The sequence below is a fragment of the Urocampus carinirostris genome, chromosome 4, assembly GCF_059441175.1.
Source record: "Urocampus carinirostris isolate Australia breed hairy pipefish chromosome 4, RoL_Ucar_1.0, whole genome shotgun sequence".
NCBI lineage: Eukaryota > Metazoa > Chordata > Actinopteri > Syngnathiformes > Syngnathidae > Urocampus > Urocampus carinirostris.
The window spans coordinates 17,731,868-17,747,822 of NC_142352.1; the positions used below are offsets into that span (position 1 = coordinate 17,731,868).

Sequence of the window (15,955 nt, forward strand, 5' to 3'; positions counted from 1 at the left end):
AGTATGTATGAGCCTTATAAATGAAAAAGAGGGTTAGGGGACTTCTGGAAAGGACAAGCTAAATTAGCAGCCGAACTAACAAATGAAGGCAATTAGCCAGCGAGCCCCTCACTCTGTTTGCACTAATTGCGAAACCAGGCCAGCGACGATCCAGAGCGAGCCAACAGCTGTGGTAAACTTTTCGCCTGACTCTCGGGGCACATTAAGTAATGCTGATACAACTAATTAGGGTTCTGCATCCCAAAAAGCCTTTTGCAGAAACCTGGTGGTATTTATCAGCGTTTTCTGGTCTCATAATTATTGTTCGTGGGTGTTAGTTCTTGGCATTAATTAAAAAAAAAAATTTCAAACACCTTGACTGTGACTAGTATTGATCCAGATGGAATAATAAAAGATTTGAACAAGATTGTGTTGTAAAAAACTATAAAGTTCTGGCAGTCAGTTTCCTGGACTGAGCGCATGTTTTCACGAATAAAACTACTAGCAACATTAGCGAATTGCATCACTTTGAATTCTAGCTTAGCTTTAACCGCTTGCATCACTTTGGTAGTTCATCTCATCTCATCACATTAGCTGCACTGCTTATCCTCAGTAGGGTCGCGGGGGTGCTGGAGCCCATCCCAGCAATCATCGGGCAGTGGGGAGGAGACACCCTGAACTGGTTGCCAGCCAATCGCAGGGCACACAGGGACAGACAACTTGCTCGCTCATTCACACCTAGGGACCATTAGACCGGCCAATCCACCTGAAATGCATGTCTTTGGAATGTGGGAGGAAACCGGAGTGCCTGGAGGAAACCCACGCAAGCACAGGGAGAACATACAAACTCCGCACAGGAAGTCACCGGACTTCCTGTGGAGTTCGTGGATTTTTCGAACCCACACAGGAGGTTCCCAAGACCTTAGAACTGTGCCGCACACGCGCTAACCACTGCGCCGCCGTGCTGCCTTGGTAGTTCATACTAATGAATTTAGCTGTGTCACAAAGGCTAACTACTACAGTAATGCTAGAGTTGTGAATGGAGTTGCAAGCCAATAATCCTAGTGTAGTTGCATTAATGTTTAATTTAGCAAAATTTGATAATAAAAAAAAGCATGCTAACCACCAAATTGAGTCAACAAAAATCCTCATTAGCAAGTCATGATATAAAAAGTTCAAAAGAATGCTATTCTTGACATAGTACTACATAGAGGAGAGCTACTAGACAATATTAAATCGTAGGGAAAGAAATTAAAAGTTGTAGCAAAATAACCTCTAGACGCTTTAACAAATAGCATTGCTTTTGCGGATAGCTTCACTTTAGCCACTAGCACCACTTTAACAGCTAATGCCAATTAATTTAGCGGTGCCACAAACTACAAAAGCTGGAAGTGTGGAAGGTAAAGCTTGCTGCTAAAGCTTGTGTCTTTGCATTATTGATTAATATGTGTTAATGGAAACTCTGATAATAATTTGGCCTTGGGCTCCAATTAACAATTATTTTAATAATTGATCAATCTGACATTTTTTTTTTTTAATAGTCGATAAATTGTCTCTTAATTGTCTCTTCTTTATTCAAATATTGAAATGTTGTGGACAAATAAGAAAATAATGCACAAAACAGACAAAATTAAACAATTAAAGAGTCAGTGTTCATCAAATAACAAACAAAATACTTACAAATGTTCGTATACACCTGCAAATATATCCTTTTTTTATTTAGTGCAAAAAAAAAAGCATTTTTGCTGTTTAAGAGATATGAACTTTTGGAACAAGAAATCATTGCAAATCTGAAAACCCAGTGACACGTATCAACATTTAAATTCCAAGTGTTGTTCAAATACCTTAACAATAATAAAATTATTTACAAACCAACGCTATACACCTGCAAATGTATAAGTTAGCCTTCGAAAAAGTGCAAAACATTATATTTTTGTTGTATAAAGGGACATGAGCTTTTGGAGCAAGAAATAAACACAGATGTGAAAACCCAGTAACATTAATTTCAACATTAACAAGCAAAAATTAACAACTATCACCTTTGCTCACTAACTCACTCACTTTTCTTTTTTTGAGAACTTTTCATTGTAATGCAAACATGTGAGCATGTGAATGACAAATGCTTGCTGTGATGTGCATGATGTCTTTCTCATCATGAAGACTCACTGTTTGCTGTTTTATATTGAGATAATAACGTATAGTATTATTATTATTATGGCACAATTCACAAGGACACAATAATCATTCTGACTCTGCCAGAAAAGTAAAAATTGATGCTTAATCTTAAACTTATAAACACCATTGTGAGCAAGTTGAGCTTTTTTATAAAGCGCAATTAAACACTGCTTACCCCTAAGCCCTCTGGTCTCATGTTTATGATAATATTGTATTGTTCAGCTGATTTTTTTCTGTGTGTTTGGTGCAAATAACTTGTTGTCCCCTTTTGTTAATTAATGGTTTGTGCTTTTTTGTGCTGTGCCCAAATAAACTTAATTATTTCATTGAACTGATATAAAAAGTGTCCCACTCACACAGACACGCTAGCACATAAAGCAAGCGACCAGAAACTAACGTTACGTTTCTCACTTCATCACTCGGACTTTGCCCGAAATTTAAAACTTGATGCTTAATCTAACCACCATTGTGTGAAAGTTGAGTGTTTTTATATAAAGCACAATTAAACACTACTTGAGATAATTTAACTGAGGTTAAAAGAATCTCACACACACGCGCAGCCTTTAATCAGCTAAAAAACGGTAACATCAGCTAGCTACCAGATGAAAGTTATCTTTGCACTCTCTAAAACGCAGACAACAAACGGATATAAACAAATAACTGACTTACCCTTCTACTGAGCTCCCTTCATCCTTGTCGGTGACTCCATGTTTTGGTTATGATTGCTGCCTTACTATTGTGGTGCTCTCGTGGCATATGACTTTTTTAAAGAGTGCAAGTGACGCACTTATTCGTTTTGTGAAGTGTGGAATGCTCCCACGCTTTTACAGACCTTGGTCGAACTGTTTTCTTCGTGTCCGTCATGTTTCATGAGTTGAATTGAACGTAGCATTTGAAAATGGTGCCTTAGTTCGCACTCCACCTCGGTGTTATGCTCGCTGACTCGCGCTGTGTGTGATATCAATGGCGCCGCGACGTACCGAGTTGCGCATGATTTGCGCAATACAACAAATCGATAAAGTAAGTCATTGCCAACACTTGTAACAATTTATTTTAATCAATTTTATTGATTCGTTGTTGCAGCCCTAATTTGGACAAATGCGAATATTGACATACTGATTTACAGATATGACATAAAACACAAAGAAGATTGTGATCTCAAAAATATTTAAGTCACTGGTTTTAGCATATAATTTTGCTGACACAACTGCATGGTGCATTGGCAAATTGCATCATTTTGCTTTAGCCGCTAGAGCAAACGCTAACTACAAATGCTGGAAGGACTAAGTCTAATGCTAGTGTCTTTGCATTAATGCATACTGTTTAATTATGAAAAAAAAAAATAAACAATTTAAATAAAACTTATTTTACAAAGTAGAAATATTTCCTAGAATGTCACATATTCTTCAATATATTGACTAGACTTCAGAGGAATTTGTTTCGAAATGTGCCAATTATCCATCCATCCATTATCTGCACTGCTTATTCTCAGTAGGGTTGGAGGATGCTGCAGCCCATCCCAGCTATCTTCAGGCAGAACTGGTTGCCAGCCAGTCGAAAGGCTACAGAGACTGACAACTCAGTCGCTCATTCAAAGGGACAATTTGGACTTGCCAATTAAGCTGATATGCATGTCTTCGGAACGAAGAAGAAAACCCACGCAAGCACGGGGAGAACATGCAAACTCCGCACAGGAAGTCTGATGGCTGGATTTGATCCCATCACCTTAGAACTGTGCCGCGGATGCACTAACCACTCAGCCGCCATGCCGCCCTATGTGCTAATTAGTTCTAAAATATTTTTGAGGGGAAGAATATTGATAAAATCGAGATTGTGATTTTATATTGAAAAATGTAAGTTGATATTTTTTTTCAAGATCAGCTACTCCTAGTGCTAAATGTTGGTATTTTAAGATAACAATGTAAATGTAGATAAAATAGGGCAAGAAACAAGAATCATGTAAAAGGAAAAGCAAGAGATTGAAAGGAAAGTAAACGAAGAAGGAATAAAAGATAATATGATGTGAGGTGAAATTGCCAGGGAAGAGCCTTTGGGACAGGTCGTTTATTTAAGTCGCTCTCGAGGAAGAGCAAGAAGACCAGTGAGGTCTCTTAATGTGATAGAAGGTTATTGCTTTAATGTTTCTTTGTGTTCAATTTTCTCTTTCAAAAAAAGCGTGTAATGCAGTCATCTGCACTGCAATGTGTTTGTTGGAAGCAACACTGACCAAAGTTGGTTTTGATGACAACAACTTTTGACTAACTAAATTCTGATCAATTGATTGTGTATTATGTTTAACACAGGAAAAAATATGATTTATTATTCTACTATGGAATAATTAAGAAGTGATCATTAATAGCATCTCTTCCCAATAAGGAGATTAGGCCATACAAATATGAAATCATTTTTTTAAATTAAATAAAACTATATACAATTGTTGTACTTAAGTAGTTAACCAGAAGATAAAAAACAACATGAACATGTTTTATTGGAAGAGGTCAGTATCTTATTTTTTCATGTAGGGCTGAGAAAAGATGGGGCTTTTATTCGTCATGTTGGAGCTAACATTAAAAATAGACTTGTAGAGAAAATAATTAAAATAAACCTGGTTTAAAGCCCCAGTATGTAATATTTGACCACTAGATGGTACTGTATTGTGCAAAAGCACAGCAAAGAAGATGCCAGACAAACATGACAGCAAACTTAGATAGGGATTATAAGGTTTCGTGATTACCTAAGTGGAGCCACCTGGGGTAATCATCTGGCGCGCTGGAATGCGCTTCCCGATTGGATGGTGTTCCCCACTTAAGCTGTCAGCGTCCAGAGATGGACGTTCGAGTGTACTCCTCGTATGTCTGAGTGTGACTCCAACATACAAGGTACCCACGATTTCTCTTGCCTGATTCATGCCTGCCTCTCGTTGCCTGACCTATTTCTGTTACAAGTTTTACGATCTACTCTCCCGCCCCGGCCACCGACTTACCCGCTACGTTGCACCTTACGCTTTTCATCACGGAGCTGCCGTTCCGCCTGAAGAAGCTTTTGACCAGCAAGAGCCGACGTCCCAAGCCTGTACCAACGATCCTTGTCAATAAAAACTCTGAAACTGACGCAATTGGATCCGAGTGTCCGTCCTGGTCCATGACAATACTGGGTAAAAGATAGTTTCCCTACCTTCTTTTAAATTAACATGGGTATGATACTTCATGTATTGGCTAGTAAGAAAAATAGGCAAAAACAACAACTCTTATTTTAAGAGTAGGACAAACAATCCAAGGACAATAGAAAAAAACAAGCTCTTACCTTGGCAGTATCCATCCATCTCCTCGTGGCCGATGCTACACATGCAGTGACCGAGTGGCACCAACCAATCTCCATCAGCTCCGCAGTACAATTTTGGCGTGTCTTTCTCTTCTGCGTTTTCTACACAGGCGCCCTTAACCTCCACCAGCGAGGAAGAATCTCTATGCGGCACAGTGTCTGGAAAAACTGCCAGATTGCGCCGAGTTGATGGGCAGCGTTTGAAAAACACCTAAAAAGTTGAATTTGGTAGGTCACGAAAAGAAAATAGTCACATCAGTTGTCGGACTTATTTTACCAACCTTGAGAAAAACAACAAAACATTAAGAGTTTTGATATTTGCAATTTTGCTTATTGTTTTTTTTCCTTTTTTTCAAGAAACAAAATAACTTCAAATGAAAATCCAAATTGACAAAGACTTTATTTTTTGCAGTGTAGCTTGATGGTCAACCATGCACCGATGACTAGTCTTCTCTATCTTAATTTGTCTTTTTTTGACAGCTTTAAGTTGGATCTTCAAAATACAATTTTAAAAATAATATAATAATATAATATAATCAGGGATCAGAATGGAGATTTTCATTTTCAGCTGAAATAGCCAGGGTCCAGGAATAAAGCAGGGCGGAACAATGTTTTATCTTTATCTAGCACAATGGTTCCCAAACTTTGGCGACTACGCGAAAATAAATTCTGAAGCGGGTGTTTTCTTCTGATCCACGTCCGCTTTGTCAAAACCAAAAAAGGTCCAAACAAGTGATGTACCGCCCTTCTTCGGGGCAAGCTTCATTTCCTTCTCGTTTGTTGACTGTGGGACTATATTTACTGAGTCTGGCATGACACTCAATGAGCTCACACGGTGGGTGTGGTGCTTGCAAACTTTGAATCGCGTTTATTGGCTTGTGCTGTTCTTAAAGCTTGCCTCTGATTGGTCGGTGCTTTTAAAACTCGAACAGTAACAATTGTGGTTGTCCAAAACTCCATCAATCACTACAAAACCTTAAAAAAAAGCGCAGTGCTTTGCGATTTCACAACCGCACTACGTTTAAACTTCTGACTTCGACTTAGGACTGCCGCCGCCCTACCGCCCACCTACCGCCCACCTACCGCCCCTTCCTTCCTCAACCCAAAACGAGCATAACAATCTACCAGCTGCTTAGTGAATAAATTTAGATTATCTTTAAAAAGGTAAATAAGTAGGGGGAGAAATATACACATGTTAGTGGTAAGAAATATTTTCCTGACCTTGACGGAGACAAGAGCAATACAAGCTCCAACATCTTGGAAGGCCAAGTAGAAACCTCTCTGGGCTAATGGCCCCACCTCCCGGATTTCAGTGTTAAGACGCAGAACCCGATCACCGAGATCCGTCTGGGTGAAACTCTCATCTGCCGCAATGGTGTCCACCTTATATCACAAATACTTTATGAGATCATTCAGGGTTTTTCACACTGGAATATTGAGGATTCTGACCTTGGCATAGTCAGCAGCCCGAAAACGTGTCGATGAGAGCAATGGCTCATTCGCCTGCAGGTAGAAGAGGTTGAAGGTTTCCTTGCAGGTCCCCGACACCCATGGAATGGAGTTGCAGTCCCTCAAAGTGAACCGAAGCTCTACATATACCTAACAGAAAATGCAAAGATCCTATTGAAGGATATTACTAACTGCTTCGTCGTTTTGGAGCATTTTAAAATGATGAAAAAAATGCATACACGCAATTGAGTATCGACTGATTGACCGATATGAGACTTTTCAGGAGTCTTGGATTTTTCACTAAAACACCTTTAATGTCATTTTTAGCTCCAATGACAAATCAAGACTCAAAAGATGAAAAAAAACAATGGAGGCAATGATGGTATAACAAATGATCTTATGTGAGAAACACTGAGCTCTTTTAGAAAAAAAAATCAAGCACAATTTTGACCTCCAAGATTGGGTGCATACTTTACTGCAATACAAAAAACAAAGTCTTACTCTGTTGGCAGAAAGTTATTCTAATTTTTAGTACTTTTTCTTATTTTAAGATATTTTCTCTTTTCACGTGTTGTTTTTTTGTCCAACAGATGGTAATTTATTTTCAGTTTTGCAGTATTTCATTGTGAAAGAGTATAAAATCACAGGATCTTTCTCCTTTAACACATTCCCTGGCAGCTCTGCTAAAATGGATTGTTGACTTTGACTGAAGTCTAAGGCAGAATGCACCTTTGATATTTCTCCCCATCTATAGTAGCCTAGCTGAAATAGATCTTTGATGTCTAAAGCAGTCTATGGTAATGAATAAGTTAAGATTATCTATTACTTTACACTTGAATTTACGGATACAAAAATACTGTACATATAAAAAAATAATCAATTTGTCATATCTTGAAATGCTTAGGCTAGTAAAACTGTTGTTACTGATTACTTCCTTTGCCATTTATGATTTACAATGATGTTTTTGATTAACCAATATCTCTGAGCATAGGCTTGCATAATCTGACATATTTTTTGCTTGGAGTTTGTATTTTCAACATTTTCCTCCTCCTACAGCATTTTTTACTTTTTCCGAGCGACACAATTACTGTTCGCGTATGAATGTATGTATGAGTGTATGAAATGGTAATGTGACACTCTGTGACGCACCCAGCCGATGTTGCTCCTCTGATTAGTTTTTCGGACTGCCAACTCGATCCCAACTTTCTAATAGGGATGCACCGAATGTGTGGCACAGATTTTTTGACTGAAAATGAACTAAAATGCATCAATAAAATGAAACTGAAATAAGGCATCAAAAGACCAACATTGTGATTGTCATACCTAAGGTGAGGCGAGCCATATGAAGCTGGCTTTCACTCGGGGGAGAGGCTGCACGACCCAGCTGCTTATTTTTTAGGATAATGGATCTCAGATGAACGAGTGCAGTTTATTTTATGCAGAAATGATGTAAAAAAAAAAAAGACCCACTGCAGAGCCCGATACATGTGTGCTCTGCCGGTCCCGCTCGCAGCAATACGCAATGGGAGATAAGGGATGAGCGCAGTTACTTTTTGCTGGAACGAACGGCAAAAAAAAAAAAAAAGCCGAGCTTACAAAAATTTGCTGTGCCGGCCCTCTCGTGCAGCAGTACAGGATATCAGGTATAATGGATTTAGGAATATTATTCAAATCACAATACATTGAGGCCGCAAAGTACAAAGCGCAAAGTAGTGAGGGACTGCAGCATTTAATTATTTTTTTCCCCTTTATTTATCCATTTCAGGCTTTCGGCCAAGTGTTTCACATTTTAGTTTTTCCGTTTCAGACCCAAATTTTTATTTCGGTACATCACTTTCTCCAAATGACGCAAGTGAGAGTGTAAAGCGACCGACCCTCTGCGCCGCTTGCCGCAGGATCCATCCAGAACGAAGCCAGTTGTTTTGGTTTTGCTCCATGACATGGCAAACTTGGAAGGTGTGGATGGGTCTGTTCTGTTCATCCATTTCTGTTATTGCGTCCCACTGGAAAATAAATAAGAAATAGAAGAAATATGTGGACAGGAAGAGTGTCTATATCATAGTCCTGTGCGCTACCTTCCCCCAGAGGACCTCAATCTGGTTTGGAACTATGGAACAGGCGTGTCGGATCTCCATGCACCTGTCCCTAATCATCCTCGTCCATCTAAAGTACTGTTTGGACTCCAGTTTTGGTCGGGTCATTCTGTCAAGATGTCGTAGGTGGACCAAAAGCCGGAGGCAGGTTTGCTCAACCAAGGATGGTATTTATTAAAAGAAAAAGAAAAAAAAGTCTTAAAAAAACTAGAAAAGTACCCGAACTATGATCAAAAACAAAACCTGAGATGGTAACAGCAGCTAGGAAAGTGCCTTGGAAAAAGCAATGACCCAACCAAGAATGAAGTCCAAACAGTCATATATGAAGGGCTGCGGTTGAATTAAAATCAAATTACTTTGTAAAACACTTTTCAGGAAATAAATTGCCACTCAAAGTGCTGTATAAAAACATTTAGTGTAGAACAAGACAATAAAATTCCCTCTCCCTTCCCCACCTAACAACCTGAAACACCTCGTACAAAGACACACAGAATGGTTAATGTACAATTAAAACGAAATAAATAGTAATATAAATAAAATGATTATGGCAAGGTACGGACTAACTATGTGAGGAATGGGACCTGAGGGAGGATTTTCCACACAAATAGGGATGGCAGCAGATGGCCTCGGGATTTTCAGCTATTGAACCACACCTTACCAGTATAAGCCCCCCCAAATGACACTGAAATGTAAAAATAGAAATAAAACAACTGCAGAACAAAAGACAAAAATGTGAAATAAAAAGTAAAGTATGTCACAGTAAAATATTTTTGGTAAAACAAAAAAAACAGCAGTTAAAAGCCGTATTAAAAAGGGTTTTGTGCCTCCTCTTAAAAATGTCGAGGGTCCCCACGGACCTGAAGTCTTTCGGCAGACTTTTCAATAAGTGAGGACCAAAGTGGCTGAATGCGGCTTCACCATAGGCTTTGATCTTCACCCTAGGATCAGTCAACAAACCACGGCCAGAGAACCTCAACGAGGGCTGTTATAATAAAAGTAAATCAGACATATAGGATGACCCAAGACCATTAAGATATTTAAAAAAATGGTAAAGTCACCTTAAAATTGATCCTGAAACAAACAGGGAGCCAATTTCAAAACCAGTGTAATTTCATCCCTCCCCGGCCCCAAAAGCATAAATGCACATTTTGAAAATTGACCCCGTGTTTCCTGATTCAATCCCCAAGGGTGAAGCATATGCAGATCAAAAATACTGGGGCTAGAATTAAACCTTGGGGAACGCCATATGTACCTTCTTAACAATTTGAACTGGCCAATTAACCTGACATGCATGTTTTTGGAATGTGGGAGGAACCGGAGTGCCCCCCAAGTAATTTTTAAAAATGCTCAAGTCTAAATTGCTCTTTTTCAAAAAGTGCTTCATCACCGCCATTTTAAAGGCTGGAGGGAAAACACTTGCCCAGAGAGCAATTGACTACATTTAAAATCGGTTCCTCAAAGAATCCATAAAATGTCCATAAAAGGGAAATGGGAATTTGATCTAAAAGGCAGGTTGTTGGGTTGACCCGGGAAACAGGTGCGTGGAGATCCGTGGAGTGCCCAGTTCCAAACATGATTGGGGCCCTCTGGGGGAAGATAGCGCACCGGATTGTGACATTATACGAAGAATACAATTGAACAAATACATCAAATGAAGCCTTTAATGTAATTCCAACTGGTATCCTGCTTGTTTATCCTGTCCGGTATCGAGCCTGTCTAGCTCGTTCTGTTTGATATCTGACTCCAGTCCCCAGTATCGGGTATCGATCCCGCCTGTCTCATGCTGTCCGATATCTTGCCCCACTCACCAGTATCCGGTATCGATCCCGTCTGTCTCGTCCTGTCTGATATCTGACTCCAGTCTCCAGTATCTGGTATCGAACCTATCCGTCCCGTCCTGTACGGTATCGACCCCGTCTGTCCGGTGTTTGCTCGTGTATCTGGTATCGATCTCGTCGGCCTCTGGCTTCCTGTTTTTCTTACTTCTTCCGCCCAGCGATCGCCGAATCACTGGCGTATATGTTAGAGCGCATGACTGCCCCATTCCCATAAAATAAAGTTTGTGTGAAAACGTTACTCATCCGGGTCCTCCTTCTGTTCGGGTTCTGACAGGTCAGTGTATTTCTCTAGGCCATCCTTTACCCAAATGTTTTTTCTCTAAATAAAACCTTTTGTAAAATATTGCATTAGAAAAAAAAATTCTTGGCCCATTTGCAGAGAATTTTGCTCAATTTAAGAATGTACTTTCTTATTTAAAGACATTTTTGTTGGTTTCTCGGATAAAATATGATATCTTAAAGGTACATCGTGTATTATTTGAGCACTAGATGGCACGATATTGCCAAATGAGCACAGCTTAGATCAAGATGCCAAACAAACATGATGGCGACTGCTAGGTACGAATTCCACTTTGTAAAAGATATACAACTTTCTCGACTTATGAGTATTTATAAAAATTAATTTTGGTAAGATAGTTCATCGATCTACCAGCTGCTTGATAATGTTTTTATGTTAAGTCTACAAGTTTGCATTTTACTAGATAAAATGATTAATATATCTACTAGAAAAATTACACTTTAAATTTGCAAAATTGTGTTTGGACACTAATTACAGAAACCTGATTATGCAAAAGATGTCAGACATAAAACACAAAATGCTAAAGATGTCAAATAATTTAGTGAGTCTGCCATAGACGGCTATAGAGGTCAAAGATCCATTCAAACTAGGCTGCCATAGACGACAATGAACTTCAAAGATTCATTTGATTTAGGCTGCCATAAACAGATATAGGTGTAAGACATTCATTCTAGCTAGGCTGCCACAGACAACATCAAAGACCCACTTTAACTTGGCTGCCATAGACAGCTGTAAACGTCAAAGATAGATTCAAGCTAAGCTCCCTTAGGCGACAATAGACGTCAAAGATTCACTTTAGCTAGGGTGCCATAAACAGCTTTAGCTATAAGAGAACCATTCTAACTAGGCTACCATGGACAGCTATGGACAACAAATATCTATGCTAGCAAGGCAGGCAGTGAATGAGTTAATTGAGAGTTTGCATATAAATTAATATGCCTATTTAGTTGAGACACAAGCGCACCCACATGCACAGCGCACCAGTTGTATCAATAACAACCGGAGAAAAATTCAACTTGGCAAATAGCAAAGAGATTTAAATTACAACAGCGCAATTTGTCATCGTCTCCCTAAAGGCTTGAAAGAGAGGAATGTTATGAAAATAACATTAAATCTCTGCAGTTGTAATGAATTATTGATTTGATTTGAATTTTTCGCGCTATTGTTCAACCATTTAACGCCAACTTTATCTGACAAGCCTCTAATGAGGTTGCTAACGCTTTTTTAGGGACAACGTGGAGGAGGTGGACAGTTAGAGCTGCAACTAACGATTAATTCCTAAAGCGATTAATCAGTCGATTATTTTTTCTATTAATCGATAAAGGGGATTTCTAATTTCCCTCCTATTTATTCAAAGGTTGAAGTCCTAGACAGATCGAAGATAGTGAACGAAACAAAATATTCTATGATATAGATCAATAAAAAAGTTATAAGTGTTTGTCAATTAACTTGATTTAGAGAAATGCATAGAAATGTATGCTATACACCTGCAAATATATGAGATACTCTTTTCCTACCAACTTATCATCATATTAAATTTGGACTTATCATACAAAACAAAAACCAAAAAGAAATACATTTTAATATTGAGTAGATTTTGGAGATCGACAAAAAAAAAATCAAAAATCAAAACTGTTGTCAACAAATTTGTTTTGGGGGGTTAAATTTTGGAATATGATAAACATTGCCAATATAAAAAATATAAATGCTCAAGAATTTGCTCCTTAGAAAGAGTTAAACATGTCATTATTACTATTTTTCTTTTTACTTTAATTATTTTATACTTACTTTCTGATTGTTTTTCTCCATATTTCTGTCTGTTCCCTTAAAAATTCTTGGTGGCTCATAAATCACATGATACAACAAATCGATGATCTTATTAGTTGCCAACGCTTTTAATCATCTATTTCAATCGATTTTTCGATTTTTTTCAATCGAGTTTGTTCGTTGTTGCAACACGAGTGGACACAACATAACTTCGATGTGTTTTTTCTTTATACTGGCCTTGCTGCAAAGAATTTAAGTTTTTCTTTAATGGGAGCAAAAAAAGAATCCCCGAGTGTTGAGCTGTCCTTTTACATCCTAAAATAGATGTGACATTTTAGAAAGATACCTGTTTCATGCCAACACTTGCAATTTTTCATTTATAAAGTTTATCAAAAAGAAAAACGAATGCAATTTATGATTTTGCTTAACTTTTTCAAGCAAGCTGAATAAATTATTATTCTTCAAGATGCGCTTATTTCATTTTATGATTTGATTTCTGTATTTTCTGAGTATCATGTTTATGCTTTGGCACTTGCAGTCCTTCTCATTTTCCAAGAAATGACAGCATCACCTCATTTTTCAGTGCCTCTCACACTTCATCTGCCCAGGTTCTCCCCAGTAGCAGAATTAGCCAGCTCTATCATGAATACTCCAGGCTCCCACCTCATGATGTCACGGTCGCCTTGGTGACCAGTCTGCCCCGCCCTCTGGGCAACAGCTGAAAGCAGTTCCACTAATTGTGGGTCTGTTTTTAAGGCTGCATTGTGGGCTCTGCCGTTGCGGGTTCATTACTACTCTTTACTCATTATTCACAATCCCGGTCCGTTATGCCTTGTCCTGTTTTAGTCTGTTATGCCATGTCCTGTTGAGTTCGTGCCGGAGGAACTCTGTATTGTTCTGTTTTGCCCCGGAGTATTGGGCGACTTTTATTTTATTAAATAAAACCTATGGATCGTCAACGCATTTGAGTTCTCCCCTCATGCCTCCTGCCTCCGTTCTGGTCCAGTCACCTTCCACGCCACCACGTCGCGTGACAGAATGAACCAGCCAACAAATAGAACTCAGCGAACGATCCCAGCGCGACTTGGGGAGAGCTGGAGAGCGCAGTTCGGCAGGCGCCTACTGAGTTGGCCTTCCCTGCCCGTTCGAACCACGGCCCCGCCCGTCGTGGCCCTTGCTGTGCCTCGAATGGGGTCCCAGGAAGAATTGACGCCTGCCTGCCCGACTCCCGTGCCGATTGCCTGCTATTCCCTCTCCCCTGCGTGCAAGTCCGACTCCGACTCCGCTGCCCGTCGGGCCGACTCCGACTCCGCTGCCCGTCGGGCCGACTCCGACTCTGATGCCTGCCTGCCCGACTCCCGTGCCGACTGCCTGCTATTCAGTCTCCCCTGCGTGCCGGTCCGACTCCACTGCCTGCGTGTCAGTCCGACTCCGCTGCCTGCGTGCCAGTCCGACTCCGCTGCCTGCGTGCCAGTCCGACTCCGCTGCCTGCGTGCCAGTCCGACTCCGCTGCCTGCGTGCCAGTCCGACTCCGCTGCCTGCGTGCCAGTCCGACTCCGCTGCTCCTGTTTTGCCGGTTCTGATTTTGACTCTCTCATGTCTTGTCTGTTCTGATTTTGCCTGTCTGTTATCCCCTGGCCAGTTTGCCCACCAGACCCCCTCCCTGCCGAGCGCCGATTCCGATCCGCCCGACGCAGATGGCGCCTGCCTCTCCCCGTTCCTGCATGTTCGGAGGAGGGAGCGGGGTTGCCCCAATCGCGAGCGTCAACATTCCGGGGCGTGAGGTTGTAATTTTTTCTTTTTTGGGACCTCGGGTGCTGTCCCTTAAGAGGGGGGCTCTGTCACGGTCGCCTTGGTGACCAGTCTGCCCCGCCCTCTGGGCAACAGCTGAAAGCAGTTCCACTAATTGTGGGTCTGTTTTTAAGGCTGCATTGTGGGCTCTGCCGTTGCGGGTTCATTACTACTCTTTACTCATTATTCACAATCCCGGTCCGTTATGCCTTGTCCTGTTTTAGTCTGTTATGCCATGTCCTGTTGAGTTCGTGCCGGAGGAACTCTGTATTGTTCTGTTTTGCCCCGGAGTATTGGGCGACTTTTATTTTATTAAATGAAACTTATGGATCGTCAACGCATTTGAGTTCTCCCTTCATGCCTCCTGCCTCCGTTCTGGTCCGGTCACCTTCCACGCCACCACGCCAATCCGTGACACATGACGCTTATTCGTTTTGATTCTTGCTCAAGACATTCATTAGCCAAGACGACAAGCTTCTCCTCTCAACACTTCATCCTTCAGTTTTCTTCTCATTCCAAGTTCATCCACTCAGGGACCTGCCAATCCAATGATCATCTTATAAGTTTCCTCTTCAAGATTCTTGTCACCTAAAGATCCCTTCTCTGGTTTCCCTCTTGAGTCTTCCTCCCAAGTTTTTCGTCCTCGTCTAAAGACCTACCACTCCAACCATCTCGTTAGTCTCATTTTCAAGATTTTCCCCAACCTAGATCCCCTCTCGAGTCTTCTCTCCTCAGCAGTTCCGGTTCCACTCTCCCTTACCATTAGTGAAGGGGTTTTATTGTTTGTTTCTTGAATAAACACCCTGTATTGGTGTTTAATCAAATCCCCATTTTACGTCTACTTGTGTCCTACATATGGGTCTGTCTGACATCTCGGGACTACGTGGCTCACCCTAAAATATTGTTGGATGGACTATCATTAAATCGAAACAGCTCCCTTCATTTCTATTAAAATACTCAAGCTGAAAAAGAGTCGCTAAAGCAACAAAATTGAAAACAGTCTGCAATTCAAGCCTGCTTTGTACCAACGTTGATCCCTGTATGTCCCCTTAATAAATATTTTCCAGATTTTGTATCCATTTATTAACTGTTTCATTTACTTGTCATAATTGCCCTATTTGGAACACCAGTGGCTGCTTGATTGGCACCAACAGCCCGGACAAGCTGATTGGTGGCCACACCCTTCTTAATCCCCCGACTTCAGTTCAAACTTTGTCAGATCGTTGCGAGCTGTTGTGTTTCAC

At 40.4% G+C, this 15,955-nt stretch overlaps 1 protein-coding gene across 2 annotated transcripts in view; it reads right to left on the reverse strand.

The window, feature by feature from the left end:
• The window catches only part of LOC148367015 (ephrin type-A receptor 6-like), a 97,758-nt gene that overhangs the window by 63,842 nt on the left and 17,961 nt on the right, over nt 1–15,955 (reverse strand). Inside the window, exons 1-5 of one of the 2 annotated variants that reach the window (XM_088333804.1) lie at nt 9,000–9,936; nt 8,799–8,927; nt 6,925–7,074; nt 6,697–6,858; nt 5,458–5,686 (exon numbers count right to left, since the gene is read on the reverse strand). In XM_088333804.1, coding sequence (XP_088189930.1) covers nt 5,458–5,686; nt 6,697–6,858; nt 6,925–7,074; nt 8,799–8,927; nt 9,000–9,125 — 796 coding nt within the window. In that variant the 5' untranslated portion in view covers nt 9,126–9,936. Of the gene's footprint in view, nt 1–5,457; nt 5,687–6,696; nt 6,859–6,924; nt 7,075–8,798; nt 8,928–8,999; nt 9,937–15,955 lie in introns of those variants that run through there. The other variant, XM_088333803.1, reaches the window with a different exon arrangement.